General features: G+C 40.2%; 5 protein-coding genes across 5 annotated transcripts; 2 read left to right on the top strand and 3 right to left on the bottom strand.

Moving 5' to 3' along the window:
- Positions 1-1,122: 1,122 nt before the first annotated feature.
- Positions 1,123-4,527, bottom strand: ATC70_000945 (uncharacterized protein; the record flags this gene model as incomplete). Its single annotated transcript, XM_064820351.1, has 1 exon — positions 1,123-4,527. One exon carries the CDS (start codon positions 4,525-4,527, stop codon positions 1,123-1,125), a length of 3,405 nt encoding a protein of 1,134 aa, XP_064684271.1.
- Positions 4,528-5,002: 475 nt separating this feature from the next.
- ATC70_000946 (uncharacterized protein) lies at positions 5,003-6,505 on the bottom strand (the record flags this gene model as incomplete). Its single annotated transcript, XM_064820352.1, has 1 exon — positions 5,003-6,505. One exon carries the CDS (start codon positions 6,503-6,505, stop codon positions 5,003-5,005), a length of 1,503 nt encoding a protein of 500 aa, XP_064684272.1.
- A 2,970-nt stretch (positions 6,506-9,475) lies between these two features.
- On the top strand, positions 9,476-10,585 carry ATC70_000947 (uncharacterized protein; the record flags this gene model as incomplete). The annotated part of the gene is made up of 2 exons (XM_064820353.1): positions 9,476-9,630; positions 9,694-10,585. The coding sequence occupies 2 exons, from the start codon at positions 9,476-9,478 to the stop codon at positions 10,583-10,585; spliced, it is 1,047 nt and encodes a 348-aa protein (XP_064684273.1).
- Positions 10,586-14,624: 4,039 nt separating this feature from the next.
- Positions 14,625-15,080, top strand: ATC70_000948 (uncharacterized protein; the record flags this gene model as incomplete). Its single annotated transcript, XM_064820354.1, has 3 exons — positions 14,625-14,686; positions 14,743-14,947; positions 15,006-15,080. The coding sequence occupies 3 exons, from the start codon at positions 14,625-14,627 to the stop codon at positions 15,078-15,080; spliced, it is 342 nt and encodes a 113-aa protein (XP_064684274.1).
- Positions 15,081-15,235: 155 nt separating this feature from the next.
- On the bottom strand, positions 15,236-16,079 carry ATC70_000949 (uncharacterized protein; the record flags this gene model as incomplete). The annotated part of the gene is made up of 2 exons (XM_064820355.1): positions 15,236-15,342; positions 15,401-16,079. The coding sequence occupies 2 exons, from the start codon at positions 16,077-16,079 to the stop codon at positions 15,236-15,238; spliced, it is 786 nt and encodes a 261-aa protein (XP_064684275.1).
- Between the last annotated feature and the right edge of the window lie 452 nt (positions 16,080-16,531).

Here is a 16,531-nt window from a genome sequence, read left to right on the forward strand (position 1 = left end):
CAGTCTGATCATGTAACGAGCCTAATAAATTACACCGAGAATTAAGAACACTTTGACCATGGTATGTAATTGACAATGCGGGCCCAAAAAGTGCATACAGGCAGAAGGTAATGACCAATGCTTTTAAATTCACCTTCTAAGCTTGAATAGAAATCAGCAATGATAGCTTGCAAAGTAGAGGGCTATGCGGTTGCGTTGATTAATCAAGTGGTTGTCATCTTAACTATATATACAAGCAAAGGTGTAAAACCATAGTGTTTAATCAGCAAATTCGGTTTCTTATTTCCTTTATTATCAAGCTTACTATACCAACAACAAAACGCATCAAAATTTTCATAAATTGGCTTTATCAAAATCAATATGCCTCATATTCGAATTGGAAATTGCACAGGCTGCAGAACTGCCCTTCCAGAAGATTTCAGCTACCAAAGATGTGCTTTATGCCATGTACATATAAGCTATAAAGCAATACATGAGCAAATTTGACATCTTTCAAGCCTTCATATCCTGACATGTAGACCTTCATGAGCCACCGGAATGAGACTAAACGATTGCACTCGAGTAGTAGTAACTTCCTGATACCTTTGCTCAACTTTTTGGGCCAAAAAAAACATGGCCAAAAATCGACCAAAAAGCATGAGGGGTACCTCATGGTTTTCATCGAAAATCAAACGATCGCATTTTTCACCTTGAAAATGAAGGCTTTTACTATGATATATATCAAATCAAAATGTTTCTCTCAATCCAAAGCAACCTCTGGCACCACGTTTATGAGACTTTCATATGCAAAATATGGCTATTTTCGCTAAAAACCTCATTTCAAATTTATTAAATTGCTCAATAGTTTCAGTCAAAACATTTATTACAATTAGTACCATTAGAAGCGCCTTGAAAAGTACTTCAAGAATGTATTAGGAAGCGTAGTCTGAAAACCACATTTCATATAGTCGAATATCACAGAATAGATTTTTTTTTTTTTTAAATTGTGTTTATTGATTGAGCCGCGTACACTAAGAGTAATAGGTCAGAGTGAAGAGGCGGGTGCAATTGAGAAATGAAAAAAATATAAATATAAATGGAAACTAAACTAAACTAACAAAAGGAACTATCTAACTATCTAAATTACAAGAGGGAATGGATTTGATCTTCATCCACTGTCTGTCGGACAGTGGAGTGGATATGTACCAGAATCGCCTCAGGGACAAAGATAGTGCCGTCAAAAACAAAGCGCATATGGGCTAGCCATATTTGAGACAGGGTGATGAGTAGGATTCTGTATGGATGGATGCCTTTGACTTGGGAGTACCAGATATCTGAAAAGTCCAGGGACAGAAGAGCCTCTTTGATGTCAGTGATGGACGTGGTGGGCCATAGGAACTCAAAAATGACGCCTTGCCATACCTTTTCTTTGGATGGACAGTCAAAGAGCAGGTGGCTGGCAGTTTCATTGGGAGACAAGCAGACAGGACAATTGTGGGACTCGAAAAATGCAGGCATCATGTAGTGTAATCTGCTTCTAGAAGGGATACAGCCTGCGATGAATCGGTATATCACATTACGTTGAATGTAGGTAAGAGACAGGGACCAAAAGAATTTCCAATTAGCAGCAGAGACATTTTGCAAGACCAAGGGCTGTTCCACCGACGACAGTACAGACAGACGAAATGTTTTGGCGGAAGCCTGAGCGTTTCTAAGAGATTGGCCATCGTGCAGACAAAATTGATCCACCAGCGGCGCAAAAGAGACTCCAGGATCTACTACAGGGGCTGGATTACACACTGGGAGGAAGTAGGGCTGGAATTTAAGAGTGCCAGATGCGAGGCCTCTGAACACTGTTGAAGGAGCTCTCTTCCACCTGAGGAGGGAAGGGTCACGAGTGTCTCTCCAATGTACAAAGTTAAGCCGGGCATCGTACTGAAATACATCAGAAACCATCATCTCTTTGACTTTAAGAGGAACAACCAGTGAGGAGGATGGAGGAACATAGAAAGCCGCCTGTAATGGAAGAGCCATGGCAGTTGCAGAATTGATCGGTGCCGCATCAAACAACTTAGGAAGATAGTCAACTGTACGATATAACATATCGACAGTTCCCGTGCGTTGCTTTTTCAACCCCTTAGTACGACGAGCAGAGGGAAATAGCAGCGGGATTTGATGGTGGGGGTAACCATTAACATTGCGAATGTGGTAGCTTAAGAGGTACGACACAGGATGGGAATCTATGACATCTTGATCTTGAACCAGTAATGGGTGGAGCCAACGAAAATACAAAGCTGAAGCTTGTATTTGGATGTCTACAACACCGAGACCACCTTTGTCCTTTGGTAGAGTCCACACCTTCCAAGGGATGACGGGGAAGATGTTTCTTCTCAAGAACTGAATAGCCAGAGAACGCAGCTGCTTGAAGTCAGCTTGAGTCAAAGGCGTAACACGCAGGATGTACCATAGCTTGGAGAGCAAAAGAGAGTTCAGCACTGTAGCCTTTCCAACGACCGACAGGGAGCGACCAGAATGAATCTGGATGGCAGTTTTGATCTTTGTTACCAAAGCACCCATAAAGTGAACTCGCTGAATCCTACTTTGGACGAGAGGAAATCCCAGATAGGTCAACGGTTCATCGTCCTCAACAGAATGGAGATGTGTGATACCCATTTGTGATAATGGACCATCCCACATATCCCATGTATCCCGACCAGACACTGAAAAGGCTTCCACCTTGGCATTATTGAACTTGGCGTTGGAGGCAGCACAGTAACGAGCCATATGGAGCTGTAACCGAGTCAAATCATTGGAGTCATGGATAAACACCAAAGCGTCATCAGCATAGCACAGGAGTTTTGTTCGTGCAGTACCCATCAAGTAGCCTTGAAATTGGCGATCATGCAGGATTGCAAGCAGAAAAGGTTCAAATGCCAAGTTGTACAGTACAGGAGAGAGAGGATCCCCCTGCTTCAAGCCTCGAAGTTTCGCCACTTCAGTTGACAGATGGCCATTGATGTTGATACGTATGAGGTTGTCACCCATCAACTTGGAGATACACTTGATAATAGGGCGAGGAAACCCAAATTTCCCCAATACCTTCCTCAAATATTCCAAGTTCACCCGATCGTATGCCTTTTCTTGATCCAGAAGAAGACCGATGTCATAATCCAAAGTGTTAAAGGAAGGATCATTTTCCTGTTGTTCAGCGATGGACCATTTCCGTTGAGCATCTTCCATTAGGAGCTGGCAGATCATTCCATTTTCAGCAATGAATCGACCAGGAATAAACCCAAGCTGATGTCGGCTGATCAAGTTGGAAGAGACTTCCATGATTCGACGGTTGATATTGCGAGTGAAGAGCTTGTAGTCTGAATTAGCCAGAGACAGAGGACGGTAGTTCTTCATTTCAGCTGGATCGCCTTTCTTGTAAAGCAGACACATGACGGATTCGTTCCAAGATGGCGGGAACTTACCCTTCTTTAAAGCTTCATTGTAGACTAATTGGATGAGATCATGGAACGGTGGAAATTTCATTACCAAGTACAGGATTTCATAAGGTAATCCATCAGGTCCAGGACTACTCAAACGACGAGTCTGCTTGCTATCGGTCAAGAGTTCCTCCACATCAATCGGCATCATCAATGATTCCTGCTGCTCGCTGTTGAGCTTCAAATGACCTGGGATGTTGCGAATTATAACACTGAGGGAGGTTGAATCCAGAGCCTCCGGTGTGAACAGTGAGGTGTAAAAGTTGGTAGCAATGTTGGAGATGCTAGGTTGATCTTGACATAGATCGCCAGTTGTAGGGTTCCTGAGTTCCACAATTGAACGACGATTTTCTCGAGACACCACAGAGCGCTTCAGGAAGCCTGGAGATTTCTCACCATGTTCCCGCCAAAATTTTCCTGCCTTCAAGATCTCTATTTCTGCAAGAGAGTGCTGGAGAGATTGAATCTGTTGATTAACCGTGTCCAAGCCTTGAAACACCAAGCCTCTTGTCTTCTTATGCCGCATCATCTTGTTTCTCTTTGATAGCAGTCGGTGTAGCTGTTGTTTCCGCCAGTTCAAATCCTCCATTTGATACTGTTTGATAAACATCTTTACTTCGGCTTTGATCCAATCCCATTGTTGTTGGGGAGTGGAGAAACGCTTGATTTCTGCCAGACGCGCCTCACTATCAATGAGGAATTCTGCCAATGCCTTCCTAAATGTTTTGTTGCAAGCCAAGAACGGATTTGCCTTCCAGTTACCAGGGCCACGGCCATTCGCATCTTGATATCGAAAAGAGAATCCCAAGAGTTCATGGTCGGTCCAGGCAGGAGACAGATACTGCTGGTTGGTGCTAGTGACTAGATGATGGGCGTTTGAACTACAAAAGATGTAATCCAGAATCCCTGAATTGCTTCCACTATGCCATGTGTTGTGTTTGTCTTCCCCAAAAACGTCAATAAAGTAATCATCGAGTAGATCGGTCCATTCTACTGGTGCACTGGTGAGGGTGCCATCGACTCGACGATCCTTGTACTGGTAGTTGAAGTCTCCCATGATAAAGACGGTGTTTGTTGTAGTAGTAATAGTTTCTTTGACAATTTGTGTGCCAATGAGTTCTGAATAGAACGCTGATCGGTCGGTGTGAGCGGACGCACGACCGTAAATATTAAGTATTGTTGCTATTGGTGGTGAATTGGGTGAATTTTCCAGGTCTCGAGTAAGATGAAGGGAAGCCAAGATAAATCGACCCCCATCAATGCCTTCTGAGATGTGTTTGAGTGAGTAATGAGTGTTGAGGGAAATGATGCCGCAATGTTGAGTCCAAAGACTCGACTTGCAAGTAAATTGAGTGTTGAGTATGTCTATAAATGTGTTGTCTGTTGCATGTGTTTCTTGAAGCACTAAGATGTCATATCCTAATGTTCGAAGATATCTAATAAATTGTTGTCTTTTTTTGGTGTTATCTGTTTTTTTTAGGCCACGGCAATTGAGGGTGGCTATTTTCACTGTATTTTGCTGATTAATCATATTAATGTTGGGGAGGTGAAGGAGGGCCTGTCAAGCCGAGTTGATGTCCAGTCTCTACTTCATTAGATGCAGCTTGTTGTTTGGCAGAACTAACATCATCCGCGCCATTAAATTTACCGATCTTCTTCGCAGGGCGTTCAGGGCGCTCCTCTCGTTCATTAGCAGAATGGGTAGAAGAGTCGTACATGATAATATCATTGGAAGCCCCTTTCCCATCGACTTCTTTAACTTGGAGTTTTGGAAGATCATCCATTTGAACATCTCTATCAACTACCTGCTTTCTAGCACCTGTTTGACTATCAGCGTCACCTTGAGTGCTACCTTGCTGGGTAGCAGTAGTTCGATTATCGGAATCACCTTGGGAACCACCAGATGCAACATCCTGGCCTTTTCCTTGGGCATTACCTTTGTTTCCAACTGGAGCACCACCAGGAGTTACTTTGGAGCCACCCTGAGTACCCTTTTTACCCTCTTTGGCCACCTGAGAGCCCTTTCGGGGTTTGGCAGGAGTGTTTTCCACCGCACGGACCTTGTTTGGGCTGTCATTGCGACTGCAGTTCTTCACCACATGTCCAGTTTCATTGCAATGATGGCAGCGGACCCACTTCTTGTAGTCAGGACAATCAGCCCGACAGTGTTCAGAGCTCTGACAATTACGACAGAAAGCCGGCATTTGATCCCATTGGAGTAAAACTTTTCTTTGATCCGAAGCTGTCAAATCCCAGACAATGACACGACTGAGTTTCTCCAAATGGCGATGACCAGGGCAAGATTTCCCAACGGGATGTAACTCTTGACATTCATAACCAGGGCTGGAAGGAACCGTTAGATTAAGTGTAGCATAACCTTCTCCTTGATAGATCCCATCAGTTCTCGAGATGCCGTGATCCAAGACATCCCCGAACGCAGAAAGTCGGGCAGCCATTTCCTCCTTCAACTGAAGGGCCGGCAAGAAAGGAAGATTCTCCAGGGTCAGTTTCACAATCGTAGCATCAGCATGGTACGAGGCAAACCCTTTCACAAAGGTGCCATCCTCTAGAGTGATACCTTCTTCAATGAGAGTCTTACGACCTTCGCTGTTGGGCAGCCACATGGTTTCCAAGAAGGCATGGTTGAGGTAGTGTCGAGGTTGTTTCCGGTATCCAAGAAATTCTTCATACATGTCTTCAGCATTAGAGGCTTCGTTGAATTGAAGAAGAGCCTTGTTCAAGAGATTGCGATCCTTGATAGGTGTCAGATCGATGAAGACGGAATCCTGTTCCACGCCTTTGAGGAATGGACGGATAACCGCCTGAGGAGGTGGCGAAGTATCCCCATTGATGGCCTGTTGCGAGGCCTCTGCTTCCGTTACAGGTCGTTTGACGATAGTGGGATTGAAAGAGACGATGGATTGTTGTTGTCTGTTGTTCCCTTTGCGGCGTGAGTTAACCACATGAGTCCACAACAGTGGAGCCGCAGTGTCAGCTTGCGAGGAACGTTGATGTACTTGACTAGTGTCTGACATGCGAAAAGGGATGACAAAGTAAAATAGATTACAGAATAGATTAAAGACGTCGAAAAAAGACAAAATCTATCCAATCTTGAACAGAAAAAAAAAACAGACTGAGTTTGAATCGATTTTGGCGACGGCATTGCTGCTGGCTGACCTAAATGCCTTTCTGTTGCTAACAATGATGATTGCAATGCTAATTAAATGGGGATCATGGAATTGAAAGGACAATTGAATAGCTTAACTATTCTTTTCTGGGGGAGTTTACCTCATAAAGATGTCTTTTGCAATGACAATATCTTAAAGCCGTCGCTGCAGATCTTACACAGGTCCTATATTTACAGATGGCCAGCTTTATACCGCCATCTCAAGAGCAACACCAGCGATTGGATACCTTCCCCTCCTGACCCTGATATAACCTTTTTTTTTTACTATTAACTGGTTGTTTATAATCTACTTGATATGCCAGATTTTTATTGTCTTTGATTTAAAGTGTCTTCGGCAAGAGCCCGCAGGGCGACGCCGTCATCGAGCATAGCGAGATTGACAGGCTAGTTTGCCATATACAGTAGAATTGTCCAAGCTCACTCCCACTTAAGACGAGATCAGCCGAGATTAAGTAAATTTGTCGTGAAATTTAAATGTATCATTGATGGCACCATTGGAAAAGAGAAACTACGGAGAAAATAAAAAAATGATACTCTCATATAGAAATCTATAAAAGAAATAATATTGATTTGGTATTTATTACTTAATTACTACTCAGAAGCACCTTGATCCTAATGTAACCCCATTTAACCGTTAAGCATGTTTATTCAACGTAGAAAAGTAATTTTAAACTTTAGAATAAGCTTCTTTTTTAGGTTCATAGTTGCTACGATCACATCTTACAAATAAAAAATATAACAGAATATAAAAAAGGATTCAGGTCAAGCTAAAGTGTTTTTTCATTCGCAATTTCCCTTCTTGTCAGCTTTCAAAAGTACCGCTTATATCCATGACCCATTTTGCCAGCCGAATTCAATTCATACTTCGCTAGACCCAGTTTTTAGATTGGCCAAATTAAGGGTTCGAAGAAAGAGATTGTTTGGCGTTATCGCGGCGGCTTAAAACGACTTCCAGCGCGAGAAATCACGGCTCAAGTACATTCAAATTATGCTGTGATTCACATACTTTTGAGCATTAGAAGGCAATGCAAGTATGTTGGATGTCCGTATACAAATTGATCCATCAAAACAGACGTGGAGCATTGTAAACAAATTGGATTCTCAGTTCCAGACTAGCCTGGGCTATACTCAAAGGATATTAAACAGTTACAAGGTGAAAATTCAGTATATATTGGTAGGATGCTTGGGCAAAGCATTTACAATCTCTTGATGTTTCCTACTCGCTTATGTTCAACCATTGTGAAAAACAAGTAGCATTAGGGGCCATTTTTCTACGCTATTCGTCTGATAGAGTGACAATAAAGGTTGATTTTGGTCTCAAAAAGCGCTGAATTAGCTAAGGGACACATTATACCGATCTTCTCGGTTGACAACGTATTCTTGCTTACTACGGTCAAGCTCTCTTATTTTTCATCTTAGGACAAAAAGAAAGCGAAGCTTGTGACACTAGTTGTCCTACCCGACAGAAAACATTGTCTCACAATATGCAAAAAGTACGAAGCATCGGGTCAGTATGCAAAATCGATGGCATTTACTTGGTGCATTTGTAGGGCAAAAATAGCATTTATAGATAAAATCTGTAGTGCCACACAGAGCCAGAAACGGTATTTTTAGACACAACAATGCAGTATTTGTTTGCTTGTGAAAGCGAGTATGATATATAAATAGCTGATATCACAATTAGACAATTGGCTTGATATAGATCGCAGTGACGAATATGATAAATAAATATGTAAAAATTGTTTCCTGTTAGTCATTGCATTTTACCACAAAAATTTTTGAAGGGAGTTGATAATGAGGTCTTTATGCTACAATTTTATATGATTCAGCAGGTAATAGACTTGCTGTACGAAAATTGTCAAATTCTGATCCGCCACCACAGAGTGAAACCAAAACGAGATGTTGCTATTATTAAAAGCCTGAAGCTGCTCAGCGATTACAAAGTTATGTGAAGAAAAAAGCAAATATAGAATCAGGGGGTCGGTTTTTATCAGATTTTGCACCATGTGTTCCATAACAAACATATGCATTAAATAAATATTTAATAAGCAGTGTCAAAATCTAGCTGCCTAAACTGTTTCACATTTACTCTGAGAAGGCTAAACAAGACCAATCTCATATACATTGCAGCGACAAGCATGACGACATTTGGAATTGTAAGATTCATTGATTTATCAATGACTCTACTAATGCAATCATCAATGCAGGCCTCCTCTCATCATTTAAAATGTATAATAAGGCTTAATCAAGTTAAAAATTGTAGATCGCTTCCTTTTTTTTCTCTTTGCCTGTAATTTTTGCTGTCGATTTATGACATTTCAGTTTTGCATAAAAGAAAATTGAAGTATCAAGAGATACCACGTTTGTGGTTTGATTGGAGGGGCTTTGCTCCGCATTTAAATGTAACCTTCTTCCACCAGAACAACGCAACCTCAAGTACTTCATTACGACTGATTGGATTTGAAACAATTTCAAATGAAAAAATAGACTTTTCCATTTATCCCAATGCCAAAAAATTGATTTCAACCTGCAATTATGAGACGGATGAAAATGATGAATAAACTGAAAAGCATGCCTTTTTTAGAGCCAAAACTTAAAATGGCCACCACTCTTTTATCCTTCTCAACATTCTATTTCGAAACGCTGTTTTAATAATTCATAATTATATCTTGATCAGGTTCGCTTAAAAGGCTCACATTTGTTGTCTGATTGAATTTCTCTCCTTCTCTTCCACTTCTGTACACTTTTCATATTCTAACAACAAAAAATGCACCGTAGATCAATTTCTTCAGATTATCATCTTGACACAAGCACAGCCATGGACCACCGTAGTTCATTCTCTTCTATCCACTCCTCTCCTCAATTCTATAAAAATACCAATGCAGCACAGCCGACATCTCAATTACCTCCTCCTCCGCCAAACACAACCCAAAAGCCAGCACACACAAATACATTTGTCCACAAACTCTACAAGTAAGTATTTCATGCAATGCACTCTATGTCAAATACATTGTATTAATTAACATGTCATTCTAGCATGGTCGTGGATGTCCATTATCAGCATTTGATCTCGTGGGCTTATACCGGTTCCTCGTTCATTGTGTGTAATATTATGGAGTTTTCTCGAGATGTGCTACCAAAGCACTTTAAACACAACAACTTTAGCAGCTTCGTCAGACAACTCAATATGTATGGTTTCCACAAAGTCAATAAATCACCAAGAGGTCATCGTACACTGGCAGAAAATCAGATCTGGGAGTTCTCGCATCCAAAATTCTTGAGAAATCGACCTGATCTCCTGGATGAGATCAAGCGTAAATCAATGGAAACGGACAATGCCAGACGAGACAACGGCGACCTCCAAGGACATGTAGCCATGTTACAGGCATCCCAATCCGAAATGATTCAACAAATACAGAATTTATATGAAAATTTCACCCAAGTTATAAAGGAATTGGAAGAAACAAAGCAAAAACAAGAAAGCCAGCAGCAATTTATGAAAACGATGATGAACTATATTTCACAGCAAAATGGAGGGCAACTACCATCTGAACTGCAGCACCATCAACTAGATCAATATGAATACAAACAAGAAAAACCACCATCCATCTTTGTCACCTCTCATGATCCCTCCAATAATAGCGTTCTAGACGATATGTTTGGTGTATCCCGTTCTCCACTGACTGTGCAAACACAGAATTTGTCAAGCAACAACCGTATGTCATTAGGTCCCTATGGCAACCAATTACCGCCTAGTCCAAGCCCTAGTATGCTGGTTTCTGACGATGAACTCGATAATGCAAGCTCATTATACTCCCCCAATTCTCCTCACACGCCTAGACATCACTCCACATCGTCAACAACAACCAACAATCAAAACGTTTATTCCTCATACATGTCTCCACTTGATCCATTATCTCATCGCTAAACTATTTATATCTATGTATATTGTATATCTACCTATCTTTTGTAATAAAAACGCTTCCTTTTCTCCATGTTATTTTTCGGCTGCCGAACACCCGATGAGAATTGGTAAAGGGAGTTTTGACCAGGTTCATGTTGTGAGATGTTCCAATTCGGTAAGAAATGTAACATCAGAACGAAAATAACAAAATACTCTTGATTGGAGCCCAGTCCGCGGTTTTATTTATACGAGATCTGTATGCTTTGTAGAGAAGTCAAGAAATTTTAAACTTTCCCTAATGCAATCATTCGTCCAACCACAAGACAATACAAGGCGCTGCTGCTTTTTTCCATCAAAATCGATAAAGCATGCCTTATTTCCATCGCATTAGCAGATGAAATGCCCTATCGATTAATGACTGAATTGCAGAAGCCTCATGATGATCATGAAACGTCCTCTAATACATTTAAAAGCAAACTGGAATAGAGTTTTGATGGTGTAGCACTATAAGTACATTTATCTTTAGATATTTGATTGATACTATCGTCATCGTAGTAATCAATTAGTAAGAACCCCTTTGTCACAAAACAGAAAAAGAAGATGTCCTTTTGAAAAAATGACACATTATTAGTGCAAAATGTCATTAAAGCCTTATTTTAGTAGGATTCATTGATAGGCAATGCTTTGCGATGATGGTGATCAGCACTGAAAAGTGTTTTCTACCCTTTTTTTTTTCCTGAAAAATAACTTGAGGCAATATCTTCATTACCGGAATTGCCAATAATATTGGATGATATACAGTATATTCAACGTCGTTCAATTATCGTACCTTTTATTTCACCCCTTATGAATCAAGTTTTCCGTTTCCTGTTTCTGATTATGTTCAACCGATTGAATCATGTTGGCGTAACTAGAGCACTCTAATAAATGGAAATCCACATTTGTAAAGCTCAAGCTGTGCATGAGTTTGCTTTTATGCGCAAATGCCAACAAAAAATTGCATCCAGGAGCATGTACAGACATTTTAACTAGCATAAATATGGTTCATTTGATCACATGGTGCAAGATGCGAATATTGAGACATTATTTTCCACCAATAATTGCTCTCAAGGTAGCCCGGCCTGCAGAAAGCGATAAATACCTATTCGATGAGGTTTCTGTGCCAGGACCAGACGCCCTAAAGCTTGGTTCTTGACAGGTGAATTGAGAGCAATGAGATGTTTGGTCTTCTCATATTACTGACAGCTGTTATGGCGTAATTTGAATAAAATGCCATCTCGCAATCATTCTGAGTCAAAATGCAGATGGTATGAGTAGCGTATTTCCACTGATTTCTGTGTTGGGGCGAGTATTTGCCTGATAATATCTAATTTCTGGTAACGTAAATATAAACAGCGGGTATATCAGCAGTCTTTAATCTAATATATATGCTGTAAAACATTCAAAAAAAAAAGTAGACAAACAAATCATATCCTTTCAAAAATTTAAAGAATTGATTACTGTAAAAGGTGAATAAAACCAGCGGCAAAGCCGGCAATGGTGAGGGGGGTTGGGGAAAGAATATAACGCGTCTAATTCAACACTTGATAGCATTAATTTATCGGGGGGCTTTACCGTAAGAAGCAAAGGTGTAAACCCATGGTAAAAAGGCGTCCAATCCAGCACTTGATAACATTGATCTATATGAGGACTTGATCCCAGCGAAGCAAAGATGCAAACCTATGACAATTAAGCATCCAATCTAGCATTCGATAGCATTGATCTATACGAAGGCTTGATTGTAGCGAAGCAAAGGTGTAAAACCGTAGTGTTTAAGCAGCAAATTCGCTTTCTTATTTCCTTTATTATCAAGCTTACTATACCAACAACAAAAAGCATCAAGATTTTCATAAATTGGCTTTATCAAAATCAATATGCCTCATATTCGAATTGGAAATTGCACAGGCTGCAGAACTGCCCTTCCAGAAGATTTCAGCTACCAAAGATGTGCTTTATGCCATGTACATATAAGCTATAAAGCAATACATGAGCAAATTTGACATCTTTCAAGCCTTCATATCTTGACATGTAGACCTTCATGAGCCACCGGAATGAGACTAAACGATTGCACTCGAGTAGTAGTAACTTCCTGATACCTTTGCTCAACTTTTTGGGCCAAAAAAAAAACATGGCCAAAAATCGACCAAAAAGCATGAGGGGTACCTCATGGTTTTCATCGAAAATCAAACGATCGCATTTTTCACCTTGAAAATGAAGGCTTTTACTATGATATATATCAAATCAAAATGTTTCTCTCAATCCAAAGCAACCTCTGGCACCACGTTTATGAGACTTTCATATGCAAAATATGGCTATTTTCGCTAAAAACCTCATTTCAAATTTATTAAATTGCTCAATAGTTTCAGTCAAAACATTTATTACAATTAGTACCATTAGAAGCGCCTTGAAAAGTACTTCAAGAATGTATTAGGAAGCGTAGTCTGAAAACCACATTTCATATAGTCGAATATCACAGAATAGATTAACAAAGTCGAAAAAAGACAAAATCTATCCAATCTCGAACAGAAAAAAAAACAGACTGAGTTTGAATCGATTTTGGCGACGGCATTGCTGCTGGCTGACCTAAATGCCTTTCTGTTGCTAACAATGATGATTGCAATGCTAATTAAATGGGGATCATGGAATTGAAAGGACAATTGAATAGCTTAACTATTCTTTTCTGGGGGAGTTTACCTCATAAAGATGTCTTTTGCAATGACAATATCTTAAAGCCGTCGCTGCAGATCTTACACAGGTCCTATATTTACAGATGGCCAGCTTTATACCGCCATCTCAAGAGCAACACCAGCGATTGGATACCTCCCCCTCCTGACTCTGATATAACCCTTTTTTTTTTACTATTAACTGGTTGTTTATAATCTACTTGATATGCCAGATTTTTATTGTCTTTGATTTAAAGTGTCTTCGACAAGAGCCCGCGGGGCGACGCCGTCATCGAGCGTAGCAAGATTGATCAGCTAGTCAAGGTTCAGACTATGTACTTATTCAGAAGTTGATGTTTTGAATGGTTTAGTGCTTTCAAGTACGGCGCTATCATTGTTTAACAATAATGATATAAAGAAGCAATTTCATCTGCATGTCATATCAAAACCAGCAGACAATACTTCGAAGCGTGCTGAACTATAGCATTATTTAGCTACTTTTAAGTTCTGGTTCTTAACTTTGATGAAGGTGCGATATGCTTTGGTTGAGTTTGGCTGACAAGCTCATGAGCAAACTGTATCTAATCCAGAGAGTACGAAATTGGGCGGTTTACGCCGCGTGCGGCGTCAGTTACAGCTTAATAAGCATAGGTCTACGTCGAATCGACAAAATGGATAGCTGTTTATAAGACTGAATTGCTTAATATGTGAAGCAAAAAGCTGTTGAAGTATGTCGAGCTCCTCTTCACCTATAGTACACAAATTGTATGATCTGCTCATGCTTCGACAGAGGGTAGATAAGATAATTTAGTTTCGGTATGTGCTAACACACGCTTTACCACATTTCTGCAGTTCTTGCAGTCATCCAATCTTTTTCTAAAAGTACACAATAAAGCTTAAACTAATGATCTCATATTTAGTGTTAGCATGTTTCTCCATGGAACTGAACTCAACAATTCTAATTTCATTATCATGATGGATGAGATACAGTGTGCAAAATTACCCAGAATGGCAACAGAACAACAGAGATCACTAGCAATACATCGAACCAATTTTACCAAGATTAATAGCACTTGATTAGATTGCTTTCTTTTCTTTCTGTGCTACACATTCTCATGGTATCCAGAACGAAATTAGAAAACATATTTGGCCTTGTATTCAATGTGATCAATCTGAGTCTCTACTTGCTGGCAGCCATTGCCTCTCTGATGAAAGCAATCGTGGAGCATTCTAGTGTGTCACAAGTTTTGACATGTGTATATGCATTGTAAGTTAATACATCATGATTTTGTAGTATTATACTCACATTCACAAGTATTCTGTCCTTAGTACTTCTTGTTATGGAATCGAAATCGTTCGATATGGCTGTTTACTATTTTAGGTTCTTTACTCTTTATCGTGGACGTGCAATGCTCGTGATATTGTGAGTCGTATGTGCTGTACATTTGAAAACTTGTCATTGATAATGTGATGAATAAGACTAGGAAGCATCATCTTGGGTAACAACGAGCATTCATCTCTGCTGGCTGCCGGCATCTTGAATCTAGTGTTCGGATTGCTATATCTTGTTCTATCATTCATACCTCAGACGCCTATTCCTCGACCTGTATATGACAATTGGCAAAATTGGAAGGAATACTCTGCCGAAGGATTGGATTTAGAACGTCCAACAGACGACAGCAATGTAAGTTGATACTTTGTTCGATGTAAATAGCCCATTAACAGAGCAATGCATGGTTTAGATGATGGATAGTGCTACTAGGTTAAAGATGTCCATGCTGGAAAAACCTCAGCAGAGCAAGATCAATCCGGTTTAATAAATAATAATAATGGTATGTTGATATATGATTGCGATAATGGAGTGTATAGATAATTAATAATGCAAAAAGTACAATATCATGTGTAAAAATGAAGATAAGATGAATGGGTGTATGACATGAGCGAGTAAAAAATTCTATAATTATAGTAGCAACTAGTTTGAAAACTTGATCCAAAGCTTGTAACCAGCCAGAGCACCGCTTAAGAAACCAGACCACGCTTGGATGGCGGCAGCTTGTCTAGGAGGCCATATATCACATGCTATTAAGAGTGAATTAGCATCATGTCCCTTTATACGCACCAAGAAAATAAAACTTACCACAAAATACAGCATCCATGAGCAGTTTGATGATGGAAATTTCAGCAACGTAGATCTTTTGCTTCAATTCAGCGTTTTTTTCATCCTTGTCTATAGCTGCTTTGGCTTGTAATTTCGACATGTTCACAGCACCCTCTCGTAAATCAATCAGGATGCCGGCAAACCAACAGTAAGCCGAAACTTTCTCTGAGATAGCACCCAATTTTGAGCCAAATACACCTAATTTATACAAACAAAAGACGTCGTCCGAGATATTATTGACCAATGCATTGAGTGTGATGAGCGTCGATGGAATGGAGTTTTTAAGGGGTGATAATTCTCTGATGGGGCCAATGGCAGTACCTAATCTCAATAATTTACGAGTCATTGAGAAATGGCTGGTGATCGTAGAGAACTGCTTTGCTTTGACCAGTTTGTAATGCAATAAAATTTTGATAAAGTACTGAATAATCTTCATGATTTTATCACGACCGTCGAGTTCTTTGAGTAGTCTTTGAATGACGCTGGCCCATTTTGTGATAAGAGGGCGAGTTGCTAGTAAACGTTTCGCAATCTGTGTTGCTTGCTGTTGTCTTTGTTGTGTCACTGGTTTTTCATTGAATGTCTCTGGCTCTGGTGGTGGAGATGGCGGTGTGGGAAGCGCAAAGTTGTATAGCGATGATTCAGTCGAGTTGCTCATAGTAATGTACCTGCTGAAAGAGTGTGGAGAAGAAGAAAGAAATAAGAGGGATAGATAGCAAAATTATTTATAAATGATCCTTGTTAACCATACCTCGGATTGAAGGTTACTCCCGCGGGATGACCAAGCTAATTTACACGCCCATCAATTTAGTTTATTTTTGGATCTGCCCCATTATCCAACTGTGTGTGAGTGAGGTTTCTATTCGTACATTTTGCTAGGCGCACACTTGCTGTGTGTGTGTGTGTGTGTGCTGGGCATTTATTACTAGGTTCGATTCATAATAGTATGATGTGCCACAGCATCATGAAACCTAATGAGCGGCTCAGTACATCTCAAGCCACATTTTGTATGGTAAATGTTGTTTGGTGCACTGTCGCTTTATACGGAATATGACACATCATAGACACTACGGATCAACGACCTTCAGACGTAATTGGGATCTCACGAAA

This window comes from Mucor velutinosus (assembly GCF_035048745.1).
Source record: "Mucor velutinosus strain NIH1002 chromosome Unknown tig00000041, whole genome shotgun sequence".
Taxonomy (NCBI): domain Eukaryota; kingdom Fungi; phylum Mucoromycota; class Mucoromycetes; order Mucorales; family Mucoraceae; genus Mucor; species Mucor velutinosus.